Source organism: Punica granatum, chromosome 6 (genome assembly GCF_007655135.1).
Source record: "Punica granatum isolate Tunisia-2019 chromosome 6, ASM765513v2, whole genome shotgun sequence".
Classification (NCBI taxonomy): domain Eukaryota; kingdom Viridiplantae; phylum Streptophyta; class Magnoliopsida; order Myrtales; family Lythraceae; genus Punica; species Punica granatum.
The window spans coordinates 6,859,734-6,881,937 of record NC_045132.1 but is presented as its reverse complement, the minus strand read 5'-3'; the positions used below and the strand labels follow the sequence as shown (position 1 = coordinate 6,881,937).

Sequence of the window (22,204 nt, the reverse complement as noted above, 5' to 3'; positions counted from 1 at the left end):
AATGAGTAGCCACTACCTGTTTACGACCCGAAAATTGAGGGTCGGTGAGTTGTCCGAGTCTAGGGTTATAGATATACCTAGCTTGCTAAGGTATATGGTCTTACGGAACTCGGAGTTCCGAATTCAGGGGGTTCTGTTATGTGCCAACCTACATCTCGCACGCCCTATCGATACTCTAGTTTGCCTAAAGCTTATTGTTTTTAATTTATTTACTACTTGATTAAGTTTCGCTTATTTTGCTCGTTTTGACACCATAAATTCGAAGAAATGATTGATTCAGACTATAAGGCTGAAAGAGGAGCAGATCCATGGGTTAGGAGATCGGTCCAACATCTACCCAACTCAACTAGCCAGATCGTGATGGTCTATTCACCGTGTGGACCGAAACTGTGACTCGTGTGGTCCTAATCGTCTCAAAAACCCGTAAATCAACTCGATCGGTTTCGACTCTCAAACTCCACACTTACCGACTGGGATCGTTACATAAATAGTTATACAAACAAATGCCTTGCAATGTACTCTCAAATACAAATTATAATAAAGGGATCCCGGTTGACTCATGCTAGGCTAATATTCCTTTCGCACTCACCGTGAGTTTTGGAAAGACCGAAACCGAAATTAATGTGACGTAGGCTCATGAGAGCCGGGGGTTGGGTCCGACCGGACTAGCGGCTCCCAAGAGGACCGAGTGGCTCTAGAGATATCCGTAGGATCGATCGAGTTCCCGAGTGATTGTCTAACCTCGTTCCACGCATCCCGACTCGAGTCATCCTTCATTTCGATACTACTCGAGTCCAAAGAGTGACTTGAGGTTAGACCCAATTCCGCACTCTAGTAGTGCATACTCGTGTGTGTGGAGGTGTTGGACCCCGTGATTGATGGTTAGGGGCGTTAGACCTTGTGCATGTAGTACCCTAATGGAATCAAGCTCGACCCACAAGAAAACAGAGGAAAACAAACAAAAACAGACAAGTTGTATGCTATTGTCGGATTTACTTGATTTATCAGATTATGAATCGGAGTTACTTGGCAAACAAGTTCTTACCCTAAACAGACAAATCCAGGGTCGTATGTACAATGTGAATCGGCCATGGGCTGCCTTAGGAGGGTATGTAGCATTCGATAGTGTTTAAGGAGGATTCGACAGACATGATGTTTGTAGTCAAGCTTTGAATGTGTAGATTCATTTTAAGTTGTTCTATATCGTGACAATGCGGCTTTAACAAATTATGATAGAAGTATGTTTTTGCCTGAAACCCAAACCCTGAGGTTTTGCCTAACTGTTTTCTAATGTTTAATTATGTCGAGTGCGTGATTAGTCACGGATTGTGTTTTATAATAGACATACCCAATCTAAATACTCGAAACTACGCTAAAATGACAGAAGCACCCGAATCGAGTAAAGAGAGCTATGCAAATAAGACTTGCACCCTCGTGGGCTGCCCCATCCCTGCCCGCAGCTCAGAATGTTTCGACCACTCTAATCTTAGGGTTGTCGGTAAGTCATGAACATATAAACTTGCCCTTGAAATGTAAAAATTTCTTTTATGAAAAGCGAAATTGTGCGATGCAGACCAGCTCAGGCTGTAACCGGTGTCGACCGATTCCATCAATTCCCTAGAGTTGTGTGAAATCCTTGAGAGGGTCTGAAGACCGGTTGGTTTACCCGGAAGTAGTCTAAGAAGAACTCACGCATTTCGATTTGAGCCGCCTCAAATCGGGCTCAAACTCGGGTCAGAACACGCGAGTCCTTCCTAAATATCCATGCTACACGGACCAGGCACTTGGTATTTGTAAAGATTATTGATTTGAAAAGGGCATGATTACCAGTTCATGATTTATCGACTCGATTACGAGTTATTAACCGGTTCGTATAATTTATTTAAATGTTGAGTGAGTTACTTAGCCAAGTGGATCATCCCAATTACTATGTGTGTAAGATTAATTAAATTAAGAAAATTGCCAAATCCTTTAGTTTGCAGGTTTCAAGCCGTTGAGCCAGCCATTAGTAGACTGTTCGGTAAGAGCTCTAACTCCGGACCGTCCCGAAATTAAATTCGATTTTTAGACCGACTTTACATGATTAAGTCGAATATATATACGTATGTATGTATAACACTTCTAAAAACATGAATCATGGTCACACTGTTCACAGCAAAATATAATATGTCGTTTTATGTCCGAGTGATCAATTAAGCCGGTTTTAGTATATTTGGTCGATTTTATCCCTTAAAGCCAAGAGAGTATGAGATTAATTCGTGCTAGTTTATTCTCATTTCACACAACTAATTTTAGGGTCAGTATTCTAAAAGTCAGGTTCATGGTGGATCGGTTGTTTTTGCAAGTCCCAATTTTAAATGTCCGAGTTCAAATCGAAAAATCAGTTTGTGTTATTATTGACCGAAAAAAAATATTTGCACACATCATTGACAAGATGATCAAATCAACTGATGAAAGAGCCCTAAATATATCACTAAATCGAGATTTCATACCTTTCCCGTGCTAGTGTTGAGAGGAACACGTAATTCTACTAGCCGACCATAAATCGAACACATATTGAACCACTCATAATCACCTTTAGCCACGAAAGTGGGGGGCTATGGCATCTAAAATGGAAGGACATGGACAGCAAAAAAAAAAAAAGGAAACATAGCAACGGTTAATGATGATCGAGAGTAAAAATGAGCATGAGAAAAAGGTGGACCAAGGGAGACTTAGCTCAGAGACTCAGTGAGAACAGGTGCTTTAGTTGGCTGGAAACGTCGATGATCGGAACTCGAACCAGGGAGCTAGAAGAGGCAAGGAACACCAGCAACATCTCAAAAGCTCGGAGGAGAACAACAACAAGTAGCTAGCAGCAGCTCCAAGGAAGAGCTAGGATAATAGCTACAAAAACCAAGCAACGTCGACAAAGAGCAGCTTGTGGAGCCAAGAAGTCTAGCCAACACATGTGATAGAGTGAGGAACGAAGAGGTTGCAGCTGTTTGAGCTCGGGGATCTTGAGAATATGCTGTTGTAGAGAGGATGACAGGAACTGAAGTAGATGTGAGGAAGGGGCAACAGTAGGCTCGAGATGGATAAGCTCTGATTTGGGATTGAACTCGAAAAAGAGGCCACCCTGAAAGACGATGTTGGACCTCCAAGAGCGTTGGCAGGTTTCTGTTGCTAAGATGAGCTACTTGCGCACAAGACAAGCTAAACAATGTGTATCCAATGAAAATGGCCCTTGACCCCAGAAAGTAGAAGCTACTATGGCCTTGAGTATGCCTAGGGGTTTCAATCACGAGCATCTCGTGGCCAACAAACATCCATTTGTCTCCATCATTCAGAGCTATATCAATACTAGGTATCTTGTCCTTGTCTTTCATTGAACCAATTACCTTAGCACCATACCTTGCTTACAACTCTAAATTTCCACCAGTGTGATCATATGATGATGAGTTTTTCATACATAGGTGAGGTTTCTTTTTTTTTTTTGTTCAAATCATCTATTACAAATCGAGATTCTGAAGGATTAATAACCCTAACTGTCTTTGTACTTACGTCATACAAACAATTATGCATAGTTGTCCTTGAGACATAACACCTATTCAATCTATAGCGAGGAGAATAAACAAGTTACACTGCAAATCTGAGTGACTTTCAAAGACCTAATGGCACCCCAAAAGATTTTGAAAGGAAAAGATAAGAACCGAAAGAGATCATAGGGAAGGCCTTTCCAGAGACGAACCCGTCTCATGCTCTGCCATATACATAGCCCACTCTTCACCCTAGAGCAAGGGAAAGAAGCCATGGCGCCAGAAAGCCTTGGAGATCGTTTGCATCGATGTCTTCTTACTCTCTCCGTTTGTCTCCCGTTAAATGCCCGTCCCCCCTCTGTGCATATGTCCTTTTGTGTGCCCCGAGGAAAGAAGAGGAGGTCGAATGATGAAGACCAGAAGATCAGCGGGAAGTGATGAAAGAGAGCCGCTAATGACGAAGGCCAAAGAGGAGACGATGAAAGGGAAAAGCTAACAATGGTGATGTCCAGTGGTAGTGGCTGCGTCAGGGGGATCAAAAAGGCTGTCTGTCCGTCCTTTTTTTGTTGTTTTTGTTTTATTCTTAAGTCTTTGAGAAAGACAAAGAGGGAGCCAGAGACTCCGAGAGATAGAGAGCTGGCCTCACCCTGGTCTTGGCGTGAGGGTGAAGAAAAAGGAGCAGATGCGGCCTGGAGATGGTAGGTTGCACTACTAGTTGCGGGGAGTTGCAAGGAAGTTGGTTGCAGGCTCGAGTGATGGCAGCTTTGGAGAGCCGCAGAAAAGAAGAAGAAGAAAATGAAGCTCTCCCCCCGCTGTTGCCAACCAAGAGCAAAAGGGAAGTGGAAGAAAGTGCTCGAGTTGATGGAAGCTGCCACCCAACGATGAAGAAAAACTAGTTGAGCGAGGCCAGGAAGGATAGGTAGTAAATGATGATCAGTAGAGGGTGATGGGATAGCCGTTGTTGCTTCCAAGTTGTCTGTGATGGTGTGTGATAGAAGCTACCAAGAAGCCAACCAAGAGTAGAAGTCGATCTTCCCCCTGTTAATGGCATCATGCCTTGAAGATATTGATAGTGAGGAGCTAAAAAAAAATGATCGAAGTCTGCCCCTGATGACCAGTTGATAGAGGTGATGGGGTCGATGGAGTTGTTGTGTGCTGGGAGGAGCATAAGAAGCAAGTTGTTGCTGGTTGTAAAGGGATGGGCACGCCTGAGCGGATGAGTCGCTATAGAGCAAGGAGAGTGAAGAGATGGAGGCAGGTGCTTGACTTCTCTAATCGAATTGGTGCCTGCCATAGAAGAAAAGGAAGGAAGAAAAAAATGAAAAGCAAGGTCAAAGATCAGTAGCATGGGGGTCGGCCCACTTGGCCACTTGCGGCAAACCCCTATGCCACCAATTTTCTCTCCTTTATTTTAACTATTTATTTACTTGTACGGACGTAATGGATGAAATTCGACTTCTTGGGATAAATTGGTGTTTTTTCGATTGAATGTTTCAAATTGCAAAATTCAAAAATTTGACGGAGATCGAATATCAATAAAAATCGATATCGAAACTTTGACACACATCGATCGTAATTGCTCGATTATTTTCGAAATTCAATCTTTAAAATCAGATATCCGGAAAATATTTTGAGACCACCCTTATGTTTAGAAAAAATCGAGGGTTGATATTATACAAAAAAAAATTTCCAAGCTCGAGTATCGTCTCGAATTTTGAAAAAAAAACCTAAATTGATGCACGTAAGGCCTGAAATTCTCATCTTTTCAATCGAATACCCGAAAAATGATTTGAGACCACCATTGCATTTAGAAAAATTCAGGGATCATCATTATATAGAGAGTTACTTTTCGGCCCCAAGTTTTATTGCGAATTTTGATGATCTAACTTGACGTACATACAACCCGAAAACATTCCATAAAGTAATTTTTCCGAATTAAATTAAGGAAGTTCCTTGATTTCAAAATCGTGAATGCTCGAGTAATTAATCATAAATACTTCCCTCCAATGGATGACAAAATGTCGATTTTGCTCATCCTCCACGCGATCATTCTAAGTTGTTGGTTTTGAATTCTTTTCGTGTTGCGATGCTCTGTGCCTTGCTCTAAGGGCCGTCCGGGTGACATGGCTGACAAGGCTATGAGTGATAACCCGGGGTCTTCTTGATACTTTTATGTTACAGTCTCAGGGTTGTGGTCAAGATCGCTGTTGATATTCTCTAGAGCTCGTAGACCAAAATTGTGTGCTGACAAGTATAATTACTTTTTATGAGTCATATATAGGGGCGATTTCAACAAATTATGAAAGCAAAGCAGTATGTAAGAGTAGTTGAAAGGATAATGGTGGAAGAGATAATTTAAATGGGTCAAGATTTTAGTGGTGAAGAAGGGCATTTATGGAATTCAATAAAAAAATAGAATCTATATATTAAGTTTAGATTTTCATTTTCCTATTATATTTGAAGAGAGGATTTATTGTTAGAAATATGGTTTAAAATGAGGCAATTGGTGTAGATGGTTCAATCAAGGTGAAAAGATACATGTGGTTACATTTTAGAATATAAAAATTGAGGGACAAATGAGCTGTAAATGCATGCGGTGGAGAGTTAAAATAGTATTTTGTGAAAGTAAATGTAGAGAAACACAATTGTGAAGAAATGTATGTGATGTTACGTTTTAAAGTATTACAATTGAGTAACAAAAGATGGATGTAAATGCATGCGCCGGAAAGTTTAAAGGGTATTTTGGGAAAGTAATGGCTTGTTTGGCTTGCAAATATGATTTTAAAATCACAACTTTAACCTAATTATACCCACAACAAAGCAAAATAACTCATACAAATTCAAAGAGTGAGCTCCATTTATACCACTTTTTTTCAACAATAAAACAAAACAACTCATACAAAGTCAATTATTTTTTTATCTTTTTTTTCAAATTCTCTTACATACTTTTCTCAATTATTTTTATCTTTATCTTCTCAAATCAAACTAAAACTAATTAAATCAAACTTAACTTCATTACCAAACGCTATGTAGTATTTTCGATATGAAATTTCTTCTTATTTATCCACACAACATTTGGGTGAAAAAGTACATTTTTATAAAAATATTATTTCCAAAATAATTGATACAATTATAATGACTGGATTCTTTATTCCGATGGGTCGATTTGCTGCATTATTTGGGTTAGACTTAGAATATAGCAAGTGTATTAAAAATGCAACTAGATCCCGATGGATAAATAAAATTACATGTAACCTTTTGAGATTGTATTTTATAATAATAGCAAACAAAATATAAAAAATAAAATTAAAAGATTAAAAAAACGGGGAAAGGAAGTTGCGAGTGGGAAAAGCCTCCCCACTGCTAGCAGATCCCAAAACGGGACCCGCTTTCACTTTCTTGTGTAATTATTTCTTTTTAATTGTGAGTATATAATATTGATATTGAGATGACAAAAGTTCTTAAATTTGAGAGACCCTTTTCCGCTTTCAAAAAATTAATTACTAACTTTTAAAATTAAAAACTTTGTTGGAACTAAAAATTATTATTACATAATTAATATTTATAATTTATCAATGTTAAAATTTTAATGGCATTAAAAAATATTATGAGGCCATGCGTTAAGTTACAATGTAAATATATAACTTCAATATACTAATTTGCATGTATTTGTATTTCAATCGTCCAACAGATGCCCGTTGAGAAAACAAAAAAGGACTTGTACAGTTAAGTAATTGCGAAATATTAAAAAAATTAAAATAAGAAATTAGGAATTACAAAAAAATAAATCTAAAAATATAAGGAAAAAAAAAGAAAAAAGAGGAGAAGAGTGGTCGGTGAAGGTGGGAAACCAACCCTACTCCCTCCCAAAGAAGGATATGGACAAGTTTTAACAAATATATTTCAATTTGTTGGGGGCGAAAAGTTTCTCAACAATCATATCATAATCTTCTACCTTTTCATAATTTTTATATTTCAATTTGTCTGCCGACGCTTCATCTAATTTTCCAAAAGATCATATTGACTCTCGTAAATCATGTGAAATTCAAATTTTTTTATGAAAGATTCACTTTAACTCCTCTAATAATAAAATTTGGTAAGATAAAAATTGAGAACCAATCTAAAAAAAAAATTACTATGTGGTCATTTCACGGAAATCTTTCTTGAAATCATTTAATTTTTTTTTAACAAAAAGAAAGGACAGTGCAAATAAATAAATAATATATTAATAGAAAAAGCAAAAATCTATTTGTGTTTTGCAATTTTATTAATTTATTTAATTGATTTTATTAAAAAGATGCACATTCTCTTTTTATGTGCAACCTAGTATAAACAATGCACTTTCACTCTTATATTAAGATTTGAAAAAATAAAGATTGGGGGCCAATTTTAAACCGATGCATATGGTAATTATTTTTTATTCAACTATAAGAAGTATATTTTAATTTATCACCAATTTAATTAATTTATTTATCTTTTATGTTATATTTTAATTTATCACCAATTTAATTAATCTGTTTATCTTTTATGCTAGAAATGTCCTAATTTTTTGGGTGAAAAGTAAGGCTACACTAATATATTGACTAAGACTAATCCTCGCTCAGACATTAACTTGACTATTATCAAGAGACGCTTATAATGAATTTCGAAGACATTCATTGCAAGTAAAGTTTATCACTTAAAATTATTGGGCCATGTAAGGTCTATTATATTGTGATAATGATTTTCTAATTAAAAAATATAAAAAATTAAATATATTAATTTAGTGGGGGAAAAATTAATTTTTATACCGTACAATATATTAATTATTCTATTTTATTAGAAAATTTAAATCTTTTATTAGCAATCAAGACTGCATAATTTTACACTTCTATAATTTTATTATTAGTTTCAATTGTGCACGATAATTGTTGCAAACTAATATAATAAAATCAAAAGATTGACAAAAAAAAAAGGTTTATTGACCCATGGCATGGCGTGGATTGCTTTCTAGTATAAATATATTTCATATACATATTCTATTTTGCAGCTTCCTTAAAATTTTAAAAGAGAGAGAGAGAGGAAAAAAAAAACAGAGAGAGATTAGAGGCCTTTAGGCCTGATTGTTAGTGTGGGCCTCGAGCCTATAAAACCAATCGGCCCTCAAATTGTCTTCTGTATTCCCCCATCGCCTCTTCGTTTATTCTAAAGCTTAATTGCGGCATTGCTCCGAACAATGAAACAAATGGAGAGGAGGGAGGGAGGGAGAGAGAGAGAGAGAGCTGGGAAATGGTAGAGAGAGGGAGGGAGTGAGCTGAGACAGAGAGCTCGGAATGGAGCTGACCGAGGGAGAGTTGTGGGAGAGGAACCAAGCTGTGGTGGAGAACCGTAGGAAGGAATTAGAGAGAAGCTGAGTAGAAACAGATCGTTTTCCATTGGAAAATATATGATATATAGGGAGATGAGTTGGATGAAGTGAGGTGCAGGTATGGAGCTAATGAGTAATCAAATCAAAAGTTCAAGTTATATTTACTCTTCAAGTCTATTTGAAGATAGACTGAAACACTGAAACACGTGAAATGCTGAAACACATTCGGGAATCATTCGTAATGGATGTGAAAATATGTTGGATCGTACAGCTGGTTGGGGATGTTGTTAAGGAAAATATTTCCGGTTTCTCTAAGATTGCTTTGAGTTTAGTTTGAATTTCCTTATTGGATGTTATCAGTTGTTCTTATTGTTCGCATACCTGCATCTTAGGCCAGATTAGAGTTTGAATGTACTGGTCTTTCGAAGGCCTAAGTGATATTCTGTTAATTGAACTCTCAGTAGAAATGGATGGACAGTCTAGAATAAGAAGTTATAATTTATATACGTATAATTTGATCCTATATATGTATGTTTCTATTCGAAGGGTTTGAGGAGAATGAATTCTTGAATCCCTAAGGCTTGACTCGTAATACACTTTCGGGAGTTCGATGGATACTTTAATCCATCATGAAATGAGGCTACAATCTAGAGAGAACAAAATCACCCCCGCTTCTCTTCCACCTTGAAGATTGCGATCAAACAAAGATGTGCATTTTCGTGTTTGCCGTCTTTTTCTTTCTTCATTGCGTGGAAATAGAATGTTGCATTTACAATCCATACATAGATATCTACCTTGAGGACCAAGAGAAGCATAGAGGATTGTACGATCAGTAGCTTCTCACTAGAGTACACATAAGGAATATACCTCTCAATCAAGGGTCTCAGGCTCCACCAACTATCGTCTTCAGGCGAGCATATCATGTATATTGTCGCAATGAACAGATAAAAAGATAGTAAAGCAGAAAATTCACACCTTCGTTCAGTCGCGATTTCTTATGGAGGAAGAAAAGTAGAGATAACTTTACTCTCGTCTCTTCTCTATGGCGGGTAAGTTCAATGTGGAAGAAATCAGAGATTATGTCTAAGGTTTTATCCCTTCTTTGACAAACTTCGTCACCTCCTTACCCTAATACTTACTCAATCCAAATATTTCGGAAGAAGAAGATACAGGGAAATCATTCCTTTGTTTACTGATATTTTGAAAGGGAAGAAAACATTCAGAACCAGTAAAAAAGAAAATAAAAATGAGAGTCAATGTTAACGTTCCCAAGATCTATCCCTTTTGGTCAAACACAGTCAATCGACGTTAAATGTTCGTTTTCATAGTAAATGGGACTGAGAGTCGTTTATCAAATATGATCAATGTGTTCAAAAAAGAAAAACGAAACAGAGAGACGATCGAACTTATTTCTCTTGCTTCTAATAGACTTTCCAGTAAAACGTGTTGATTTATGGGAAAACCCAAGGAACACTCTCGCTTAGAGGAACTTTCTCAAGTAAAGTCCACGCACATGACCATTAAAGTCAAATAAGAAACAACTTCGGATGCTTCCTTCATTTTGGAATTTCTTATTTTGTTTGTCAATAAAAATCCTTGAAGGACAGGGAAATTGGCACTTATTAAACCCCACTCATTTCTTCTCTTCCATTACCCCCAAACACACACAATCCTCTCCCCAATATAATTTCCCAGACAAACTGAGAAATTGGTCTCAGTCTATCCCCAGAAAATAACTCATTCCAACTCTAGTCCCTCGAGAGATGGCCGACTCTTCATCGGAGTCCAAAATGGTCACGGCGAAGGCGGTCTTCTCTGCGGCAGCCTCGGTCACGGCCAGCATAATGCTGGCCCGGACCTTAGCCAATGACCTCCTCCCCCACGAATTCCAAGAATACTTCTTCTCCGGGGTCCGGAACTTCTTCTCCCAGTTCTCGTCTCAGGTCACGGTTGTGATCGAAGAGTTTGACGGCCTCGTGAACAATCAGATCTATGAGGCCGCCCAGGTTTATCTCAGTACGAAGATCTCGCCCTCGACGCGGCGGCTAAAGGTGTCCAAGCCTGAGAAGGAAAACAACTTCAATGTGTCGATGGAGACAAATGAGGAAGTCATCGATGTCTTCAACGGGGTCAAGGTTAAGTGGATCCTTGCTTCGAGGAGGGTCGAGTCGGGTTATCGGGCCGATCACGGGATGAACTCGTCGTACAACTTCGAGGTCCGATTTTTCGAGCTCAGCTTCCACCTGAAGCACCAGGACATGGTGAGTTTCCGATTTGGCTGCTTCATAGCTCTCTTAATATTTCGGGTTCAGTTCACTCGTAGGTTACTTGTCTGATCTTGGATCCCGAGTCAACTCGATTTGATAAAGACGATGACCATGGAAAATAATAATTTTTTCACTTTTGTGGCCTCAACCTTTCTTTATTTAACATCGGGCACCTAATTTCAATCTACCCAAATTATCGCAAAATGGCCCTTGTGATGTTCATAGATTTCTCAAATTGATCCATGATTAACAAGTGCAATTTCTTCGGTGGATTTTGTTTGGTCGCTCTCATGTAGCAAAACTAAAGGCCTATTGTTGATGCAGTCAAATTCAAAAAGATAAGCAATGAAGTCAAAATAAAATTAAACTTGAGATTAGTGAATTTATTTTTATTTTAAACTTACAAATCTCTTGATTTTCAACATTGTACCTAAGTTGACTAAAGGCTTATTGTTGATGCAGTCAAATTCAAAAAGATAAGCAATGAAGTCAAAATAAAATTAAACTTGAGATTAGTGAATTTATTTTTATTTTAAACTTACGAATTTCTTGATTTTCAACATTGTACCTAAGTTTTCCCATTTATTCACTGCAATAAAGTCATCTAATTAAGATGCATGTAACGTAGTTCAATTGCTATATTATTTGGTAATTTTAATACTTCGGATAAATGGAGATATCAACACATACTTTGAGGGATATTTTGAGGCGATTTATAATTATAGTCCACATTTTGTCATTTTCAGGTAGCGTTTAAACTACAGGGGGCGAATTGAAAATAGCCCTTCTTCAATTTACAACTTTATATACCTTCTAATATGCCACGTCAGAATTTATTCAATGGTCGACTGCACAAACATTTTTTGGTACGACAAAATCGGAGAGAATCTTGTTTGTTGAGAATAATAAAAGTATTGCTAAAAAAATTGCTTACTTTTAATTTTTTAGTTAGATTATGATTCAATTCAGTTTGATTTCATACGATAATTATTAATATGAATAAATATATTAATGTGTAAGTATATATATTTATATTTATATATATATAAATAGATGAATAATTTATTGTTAAAAATTAATTATAAAAATGATTAGAAAAAAATATAAATAAAAAATTATTATTAAATATATGAAAAAGACAAAATAGTAATAATAGGATTGAATTGAGTTGACTTATTATTCAACATCAAATAAAACAACAAATTCATCTTACGGTTGTCATAATTTATGCTACATTAAACAATTAATTAAGATTTATCATAGATTTGTGTGCGTTCTTGTCGTACCTAGTAGGAAAACAAAAAACAAAAATAAAAATCACCAGAAAAGAGAGAGAGAGATGGGGATCAGTGCATATGTGCGCATTAATTTCACATTTATTTCGTATTTTTCTATTGTCTTAATAAACTATAATATTTTTTGTTATCGAAAAATAATATAAAAGAAATAAAATTCACGAAGACCTGATTAAAATTAATAAATTGGACCAGTGTCTCAAGCAATGGTACATTTATTTTTAATAATGCAATCTAAACTTTATCAATAATTTTATAGGTGATCAATTCCTACTTGCCTCACATTGTGGAGGCTGCCAAGTCTCTAAGGCAAGAGAAGAAGACGCTCAAGCTCTTCACTCCGAGCTTCGAGCACATGTATGGCAACCTCTCGGATGCGTGGACCCCAGTGAACCTCGATCATCCTGCAACGTTCGAGACACTTGCCATGGAGTTAGAGATTAAAAAGACAATCCTCGAGGACCTCGAGCGGTTCGTGAAGAGGAGGGACTATTACAGGAGGGTCGGGAAGGCCTGGAAGAGAGGGTACCTCCTGTACGGGCCACCAGGGACAGGGAAGTCGAGCCTAGTGGCAGCGATGGCGAATTACTTGAATTTTGACATTTATGACTTGGAGCTCACCGAGCTGAGGTGCAACTCGGACCTGAGGAGGCTGCTTGTAGCAACGGCTAATAGGTCGATCCTAGTGGTGGAGGACATTGATTGCACGATCGAGTTTCACGATCGGGCTGCCGAGGCGAGGGCAACCAATTTCCCTCCAGGGTATGCACCGGAGAAGCAGGTCAGTTTCCACGGTCTATTATCTATTTACACGTAAGGTACACTATGAGATTATTTGTTGCGTCGCATTTTATATTATTTAGTAATTTTTACATGATTTATTTTTTTGATTATAAGGAAGCTAATTTATAAACCCCTTAAAAAGACGAAAAGAAATAGTGGTGAATTCACATTGGTTTACTTTAATTTAGATGTGGAATATTGGAAATACATAATATTATTTTAGTTTTAGTATGTATTTCCAATATTCCACACCTAAATTAATCATGTACCAAATTAATCAACATAAATTTATTCACACGGTTCAACGCTTATTTTAAAGTTTTGGATTCGAGTCCTATGAATAGAGAAGAATCCCTGATTGATAGACTCCTTAATCGACTAACTCAGTTCGAACTAAATTAATCGGGACCGATTGGATTTTTAGATATGGTACACTCCGAAAAAATGCATCAAACTATAATCAATATTATTGGACAGCAAAAAAGAAAAAATAGTGTTATAACTACATGATTAGGGCGTGTGTCATAAGGTAACAACTCATGTCTCATGCACGTACATTCCACTCGGTCCAATGTAACCTATATCAATGCAGTACGTAAAAAGTAATCAGGAAACTGTAGATGTCTAAGTCAGTCACTTTATGATGAAAGTATTCTGCGTCATAGGCACGTTACTGTTTCGGGTTTCGATAGGAAAAGTTTCATTATTTCAGCCAAGGAGTGGAGAAAACAAATCAATGACTCAGTCAATGAAATAGTTATTACGATACAGAGGAGGAAATATATACAAAATTAGTCCGTTTTGGACTTTGGGCCCAATCGGGCCATTGGTTCTTTTCTGGGTTAAGAAAGAGGGACATGATTGAGTTTAGTGGAAATATGGGGATGGGAAGTAAAGGAGTTTGGAAAGTTTTATCGATATGAATAGAATGTAAAATTTCTTGATTTCAAATTAGAGACAAATTTTGATGTATCGTCTCTCTTCTTTGGTGTTGAAATCTTTTTTTTAGGAAAATACCATTACAATACCTTATAATTTCTGTTTTTGTTAATCTTTATATAATTAAGGAAATGTATATGTGCCTATTAGATGAATAAGTCGAGAGAAAACAAAGGCCATGCACAATGACTTTTTTATGACAAGTAAGAAACAAACTAGAATGCATTATTTATTTATTTATTCATTTTTTTTTGGTAGAATGCCTTAATTTCAAATGTCACCAACTTGCACCTCTATTTTGACCATAAGTTCATTTGTCTCTAAGCACAATGACTTTAAATACCTATCTCTCTTTTCTCCCTTTAGTTCATGATGAGTCTAGCAGGAGATAAGAAAGTAGAAGTAAAAGAAACTCGAGAAGATCCCTAATAAGCATAACTAGTCGAATTTAGAACCTCTATTAATTTGTTTTGGCTTCGGCCCCTATATTCTCTGAAAAAGAAGCTTCGGCCCTGATATTCACCGAAAAAGAAAAAATAAAGAGTCTTTCATATCCAGGTCAAGAAAAGGGAACTAAGTATTGAACCTCTTTTCCTTAGTCTAAAACCCCCCTAAGTAGTAAGAAGGAAGGGAGAAAGATAATAATTCTTCTCTCCATTAGAAAACTACGTCCAAAGACCTCATAACACTGCCAGTTGGACTTTCCTTTATTATTGATTTATTTTTGCTCTGAAGACTGGGACTGACTTTCTCCGAAGCTTCATCTACGCAATATCTGCAAGCTGTATTATTAAGGCTCAGCAATGATACGTGAATTGAACATCTCCATTGACATGTATTATCATGTTGTTGGACTTTAGTAATCCGTTACATAAATCCGAACTTAGGATTTTAGATAGGACGTCGGTCCAAGCAAATTCAATTAATTTTGAATAAAAATTTCAGAACATTCATCCCTCCCATCATCATCATGTGTGAGTGACTACATAAATTTGAAATGCCACACTTTTACTTCCGATTGTTATTATTAACCGATACACTCTCAACTCTACAACAGGTGACACTTTCTGGCTTGCTTAATTTCATAGACGGGTTGTGGTCGAGCTGCGGGGACGAGCGGATAATCGTGTTCACGACAAACCACAAGGAGAAGCTCGACGCTGCCCTGCTACGGCCCGGAAGGATGGATGTCCATGTCCACATGTCATACTGCACCCCGTGCGGTTTCAAGCTCCTTGCCGCCAATTACCTAGGTGTGAAGGAACACATCTTGTTTGGGGAGATCGAGGATCTCGTCCGTACTGCAGAGGTCACGCCAGCTGAAGTGGCGGAGCAGCTTCTAAAGGGCAGGGACCAGCCCGACGACGCGTTTAGGGACATGATCGAGTTCCTCAAGTCGAAGAAGAAAGAAAACGAGGAACTCAAGGCCAAGAAAGTTCAAGAAGAGTTGGAAGAAAAGAAGAGGAAGGAAGAGGAAAAGGAGAAGAAAAGGAAAGAAGAGGAAGAAATGAAGGGGAAGGATGGAAAAACAGATAATGACGACAAAAGCAAATTAAACTAAATTCTCTATATAGACATTAAAATACTTTGGTATAATCGTCGTTAAGAACCTTGTCTCCCGGTGAAGTCGACGATGTGTCATAAAAAGAAGGGGAAAAGAACAGAAAAGATACTATTTTGTTATTCAATTTTTAGTTTCATCCTCGGCTTTCAGCTTTTTTCTTAGTTAGTCCTCAATCTCTTCAACAGTCTCCAATTTCCCATCAGCTGGCGCCTCCTTTTTCTTCTGCTTCAGCAGCTTCACAAGTCCGTCGAGGGCAACCCCAGGGTTCTCACTCTTCATGAGCTCCTCTGCAACCTCTGCTGGGGTCACCTGGGTCTCTGCCAATAGGCCCTTGATCTCCGTGAAGACACGCCGATGGCAATGATTCTCGTCATCGGTATCGGGGATTTCGAGGTAGTTTGCTGCCAAGAGCTTGAAGCCGAGGTACGTGCAGTAGGACATGTGGATGTGCATGTCCATGCGGCCTGGCCGGAGCAGGGCTGGGTCGAGCTTCTCTACGTGGTTTGTTGTGAATATTATTATCCTTTCGTCTCCGCAGGTTGACCACAACCCGTCGATGAAATTCAAAAGCCCTGATAATGTCAGCTGCAAGGAGGCAAATGCAGGCAAAATGAAGGAAAATCATCACATGCTTACATTTCATAAATGTTGTTGAATATCAAATAATGGAATGAAGAATTCAGAGTTCATTGTTTTCCGCCGAAACTGTACCTTTTTGAAGTTTCGGGATAAATATTTGATTAGTTATAAATATGACCAAGACCCAATTAGAATTAAAGAGAAAAGCTTTATAATTATCAATCCAATATGACTAGAATCTGTGGCAAAAAAAAAATCGACTAGAATCTATTTTAGTATTAAAAAATGATTCACTCATTTATTTTTATTTATTTGATTATCTTTTTTCTATTCAATTTGAATAGTTTTTATTTTTGGTCTATGTTACTTGATATTCGAAAGTTCAATGACCAATTCAAATTCGAGATGGATCGGTCCATTAAGGTCTCCCAATCATAAGAGAATCTAATTTTAATCATTAAATCTAGAAAAAGAAATTCTAAATATCAAAACAATTAAATTCTTCCCAGCCTCAAACTAAGTGTTTGAACTTTTGGATAATCTGAAAAAAAATTATCTTATTTTTCGGCAAGACCATGTCAATCATTAATTTGCGGATTGTTCTCAACCAACACTACATAATTGGATTTTCCACTGACCTCAGACCTGGGATCCTGAGCGGATGCTGATCGCTCCGGAAGGTCGATGCTGCAGTCGATGTCCTCGATCACAAGGATCGAACTGTTCCCAGTTTCAAGCAGCAGTTCCCTTAACTGCGAGTCGGTCCTTATGTTTGACAGCTGGAGATCATACACGTTGAACTTGAGGTGGTTCGCCATAGCAGCCACTAGACTCGACTTGCCCGTTCCAGGTGGGCCGTACAACAAGTACCCACGCTTCCAGGCCCGCCCGACACGCTTGTAGAACTCTCTCCGACCCAAGAACCTGTGCGGGATCAAAAGGAAAAAAATATATATATATATAAATAATAAGAAAAGATGTGTATCAATCGAGATCTCCAAATCGGTATCCATTAGAGTGAATTGGAATTAACATATGCCAGGATTGACCTGTCTAGATCGTTCATTACAGCCTTCTTCTGCTCTGGCTCCATTGCCAAAGTGTCAAAGGTTGAAGGGTGTTGGAGATCAATCGAACTCCAAGAGCGGCCGTAACCCCTAAGGGTGAACATCTTCAAGACTTTTTCTTTCCCTTTTATTTCGCTCGACTTCTCAATCACAAAAGGCACGTACGTCCCGATAATCTTGTCCTTGTGCTTCTTATCGAAGCTCAGCTCGAAGTGCTGTTCCTTAGATTCCTCCCCTTCGTCGGAGGACCCACGGCGCTGGCGGCGGGTGGTGACGGTGACGAACTTCCAATTGAGCTCGACCCCATCAAAGGTGTCAAGTATGGTCTCGTCCTTTGCGAAGCTGACCAGGACGCCCTTCTTGGAGCTCTTGGAGATCTTGAGGCGGTCGGTGTTGGTATCGATCTTGGAGCTGAGGTAGATCTCAGCAGCATCGAATATCTCATTTCGCCCATAGGCGTACTCCTCCACGACGAGTGTCAGGTGCTCCTGGACGGGGGGATTGGTCTTGAAGAGACGCTGGATGGCCTGCCAGAGGTAGGCCTGGACCGGACGTGGGACGATATCGTTGACCATGGTGCGAACGAGCATGATGGACCCACTGAAGGAGGCGTAGGCCGAGAAGAGGGACGATGGGGAGGCCATGATCTCCATGACATTACCAGGCAACATGTCTCCTGTCGAGACAAGTAAAAGTATTTCCGAAATTGAGAGTCTGCTCATGTTACTCCTTTATTAATAATGGAAGTGATAGACCAACTCAAATCCTACAAAATAATAGATATGACATATCTATCATATCTTCTAATTTCAACACAAAAAGTATTCTGAAAATATCTTCTAGATTATATTTATCAGAGAATACTCATTCAAAATTTAAATTTTAAAAGTTCATGCTTAATAAATAATATTATAATTAAAAACTGAAAAAAAAAATTCTAGATAGAAGGCTCAATAAAAATTTAAAAAATATTTTGCAAGCAGATGTATCTTATTAGATAATACATACTTGTTTGGATAATCAAAATTTCTGGGCATATTTTATAGATTACCATATCTTGTCAATATATATGTGCGAAATCAAAATGTCAAATAAAAATTTCAAAATTTTGCAAAGCTCATATATTTTATAGATAAACCAAATCTTATCCGATTATATTTGTTTGAAGAATTGAAATTTCAAAAATATATTCAGAAAATTATCATATCTTATGCTAATATTTAATTGTAAAATTAAATTTCAAAAAAGAAAAAGAGAAAAGGAGAAACTGCCAAATAGACATCCAGGAAACACTTTTCTTATGGCCATCATAAATACTTATTCAAAATTAAATTTTGGAACTTCGTGCTTATATTAAATAATATTAGAAAAGTTAAAACATAAAAATTCTAGATTTATTTATGAAAAGCTACAAGACTTGAGAAAATTCTAGATCTCAACTTTGAAATCTTGGTCGATTCGGAGGTTGGGGGCAAAAAGGCCAAAGATTGAGGAGCGAAACTGTTTTTTCCCTAATTATTTCTGGTTGAAGTAGAGAATATAACATATGAAGGAATGTGTTAACTAGATGAACTTATTTTTTAAGATATACTAAGTTCTGTTTGTCAAGTTTTTGCTTGCTACACTAGTAATTTGGTGTTGGCATTTCCGCATGTAATATCATCAAGGTCTAGGTTTTCTTACCATGATTATTCATCTAATGTGCTTGGATTGCCTTTAATCCTGTTGCTTCGGTGATGGAATAGTTAAAGCTATTGGGCTCTTTTGTCGGTTTCCAGTGCCGATTTTCTTCTTTTTGTATCGCATTGCCTATTTTGCATGTGCATACTATTTTATGATTCTATGAGAAAGACCTCGAACACTTTGTAATTTGGAGAGGGGGGGGGGATGTTTGAGCTCTTTATGAGAAACACTATTACTATTATCATCCAAAAATTGTGAAGTTGCCAGGAATGGCATTGAAGCATTATTATGAAGTCTTATCTATACCAAATTTGTCTGTCCAGGTTATTGATGTGGCTAAAAGTAGAAAAAGTAAGGCACGTTTCCGGAAAATTCTTTCTTACCTTGAGATGAACCATCTTGTGTAGATTGTGAAGAACCATAGTTTGCAATATTTGTATGTATGCATTAATTCTATTTATTGCCATAAATTATACAAGTGCCATGGTCAGACTGATCAATGAAGTGAATGAACATAATCATTAAATAGAGCTACTTCTATCCAATATCAAGATACCCCGCTTTATTCACATACTGCTTCTGTTGCTTTGGTCATGTACTCTAGACTAGGAGTGATCGGTTTCGAGTATCCTATTTTTTTCACGATATCCGGACCCTACCATGTAAGGAACCAGTTTCAAGATTTGGAACCGAACCCTACCCTGTTGAATTCTGAAACCGAAATCTATCCGGAACCTGTATTATACCAGGTTCCGGGTACCCGTTGGAACCTGAAAAAAAATTTTGTCTCAGCAGTTCACGATCACAATGCACTCAATTGAGGTTGGTTTGGTTCAGTCAGGTTTGGTGGTATCCTTTTTTAAGTCGTTTTGATCCCGACTCCAATTTTTCCCAAACTCAAGGCAGAGAGGAAAAAGAAAGGTAGTCAGCTGGGCATTTAGGCATTGCAGTTGGGACAGTTGCGAAAGGGAGACTAACAGAGGCGATTAATACAACTGGGTGAGTAGAGGAGTCCAGAGGAGAATCTCACCGGGAAAGGGAGCTTGAAGGAGAGTCGGAGACGAGAGCGACCGAGAGGAGCCGGAGTGGAGAATCGAAGTCGAGAGCGACAGAGAGGAGGCAGAACATAAGCTCAGCGGGAAAGAGAGTTGGAGTGGAGAGTCGGAGACGGGAGGCGACCGACGGAGAGGAGCTGGAATGGAGAGTCGGAGACGAGATGAGCTGAAGTGTCTCCGAGGAGCTGGAGTCGTCTAGATCTGGAGTCGGAGACGAGAGGAGCTGAAATCGGAGACGAGAGGCGATTTAGGATCCTTCCTGTCTTCTTACCAACTCTGTTACAGACTAACAGAGACTAACTTTACCTTCTTTTTTTTTTTTTTAAGTAATTACCATCCATTTTCGGAGATGGATTCCGATTCCAGTTCTTGGTACCTTGTAAGTTGGAGCCGGAATCAGAATCGGATTTCACCGGTTCTTTATTTTGATACTTGGACCCTACCCTATTTTCAATACGAGATACCCGGACCCTATCTTAATTGGTAAGTTCCGACAGATTCCGGATATACCCGGTATCCGTGCACACCTCTACACTAGACAATCATAGATTCGTAAACCGATAGTTCCTTCTATCTTTGCCATTGTTTTAACATGCCATCATCATGTTATTTGGATTACTTCTGAAACTATAATGCATGTCTATAGATTGATATATTTATTATTTATATCCGACAAGGGTTCATGATTATCTACCCGAAAACAAAGGCACTGGTTTACTTTCCCCCTTTCCAGTACAAACGAAGTGTATGGTATAACCCATAATAAAAAGAACCTAAATGTAATTGCTGGGACAATTATTCATTGAACGGAAGAGATAGGTTTCCATATGGATTTTTAGGGCTTCATTGGTTTGTGAATGCAATTTTAAAATCATAATTTTAACCTAATTCTATTCACAACAAAATAAAATAATTCATACAAAATCAAAGAACGGATCCATTTATACCACTTTTTTCCACAACAAAACAAAATAATTAATACAAAGTCAAACGATGGATTCCATTTATACCACTTTTTTTCAAAATCAAAATCTAACTTTAAAATCTTATTATGAAACAAAACACAATATTAATTTCAGTAAGTTGTCGTAATATCATGATAGGAGCTGGGGTTGTCTTTTCCATGGATTTGCTCAAGAGAAATCATCAATTTTAACATTCTGCAAATGCGATGCCAACGCGTCTCCATACCAATCGCCGCAGGACCAATCAATCATATTAATTATACTGTTTTAGCTTGTTGCCAGACAAAAGTGTCAATCATTTCTATCAAAGCTTTTGTTGCAATGGCAGCTTAAGAGAGTTAATAGACCGAGGTCAAACTTTAATAGGAGAAAGTCGGAATCAAATTAGGTTATTGATTATTAAAAGAACTCATAGATGAAACTGTCACGGCACATGACACAAAAAAGTATCAATAAGATTATATGAATGAGTGTATGGTCCGTTAGACACATGAATTTTGACTTTTGATTTAATTCTAAATGATTATTGGTTCTTCATCCCTATGGAATCGCGAATAATGATTATTTATGATTTTCTCCGTTAACATAGATAAAAACATAAAGATTATGAGGAAGTGATTAAGGTGTAATTGAGTAATTGATATTAATGAGGAAGAATGAGATTTATTAGTGATTAAGACTGTATTTGATTTGTTAGTGTGATTTTAAAATTATGATTTTGATTTTGATTTTGATTTTGATTGTAGAAAAAGACAAATGAGATGGTATTATAAATTTGACTTGGGAAACGTGTATTTTTGTTGTGTAATGTGTTGAGTTAAAATCAAAATTATGATTCTAAAATCACATTAACTTTTCAAACGCAGCATAAGTTACGAAAATTAACGTTTGGGCCTTGATCTATCTCGACAGATGTATAAATAATTTTATTAATTTAATTATAATATTATTGATTAATATAATAATAATCAATGGGGCCTAATATTTGAAAGGCCTCAATTGCTCGGGTGGCCTTACTCCTGGCCCACCTAGCAACGTCAGGTATTATAAACAAAACAAAATAAAATAAAATATGGTTTTCCATAGTGGGTGGCAGAAAATGAGACGGTACGGATTTCCCTCAACCATGCGTTTCTATTTGG

At 37.5% G+C, this 22,204-nt stretch overlaps 2 protein-coding genes and 1 pseudogene across 3 annotated transcripts; 1 reads left to right on the top strand and 2 right to left on the bottom strand.

Moving 5' to 3' along the window:
• Positions 1-2,819: 2,819 nt before the first annotated feature.
• Positions 2,820-4,561, bottom strand: LOC116212102 (annotated as a pseudogene).
• Positions 4,562-10,474: 5,913 nt separating this feature from the next.
• Positions 10,475-15,853, top strand: LOC116211533 (AAA-ATPase At3g50940-like). The gene is made up of 3 exons (XM_031545971.1): positions 10,475-11,126; positions 12,687-13,208; positions 15,207-15,853. Exons 1-3 carry the CDS (start codon positions 10,629-10,631, stop codon positions 15,708-15,710), a joined length of 1,524 nt encoding a protein of 507 aa, XP_031401831.1. The 5' UTR covers positions 10,475-10,628; the 3' UTR covers positions 15,711-15,853.
• On the bottom strand, positions 15,702-20,469 carry LOC116211534 (AAA-ATPase At3g50940-like). Of its 2 annotated transcripts, XM_031545973.1 has the most exons (4): positions 20,073-20,469; positions 17,342-18,035; positions 16,931-17,216; positions 15,702-16,298 (listed from the first exon to the last, which is right to left on the bottom strand). In XM_031545973.1, the coding sequence occupies exons 2-4, from the start codon at positions 18,028-18,030 to the stop codon at positions 15,876-15,878; spliced, it is 1,398 nt and encodes a 465-aa protein (XP_031401833.1). In that variant the 5' UTR covers positions 18,031-18,035; positions 20,073-20,469; the 3' UTR covers positions 15,702-15,875. The 2 variants fall into 2 exon arrangements, with proteins under 2 accessions (XP_031401833.1, XP_031401832.1); XM_031545972.1 differs by lacking the exon at positions 20,073-20,469 and having other exon boundaries at positions 17,342-18,205.
• Between the last annotated feature and the right edge of the window lie 1,735 nt (positions 20,470-22,204).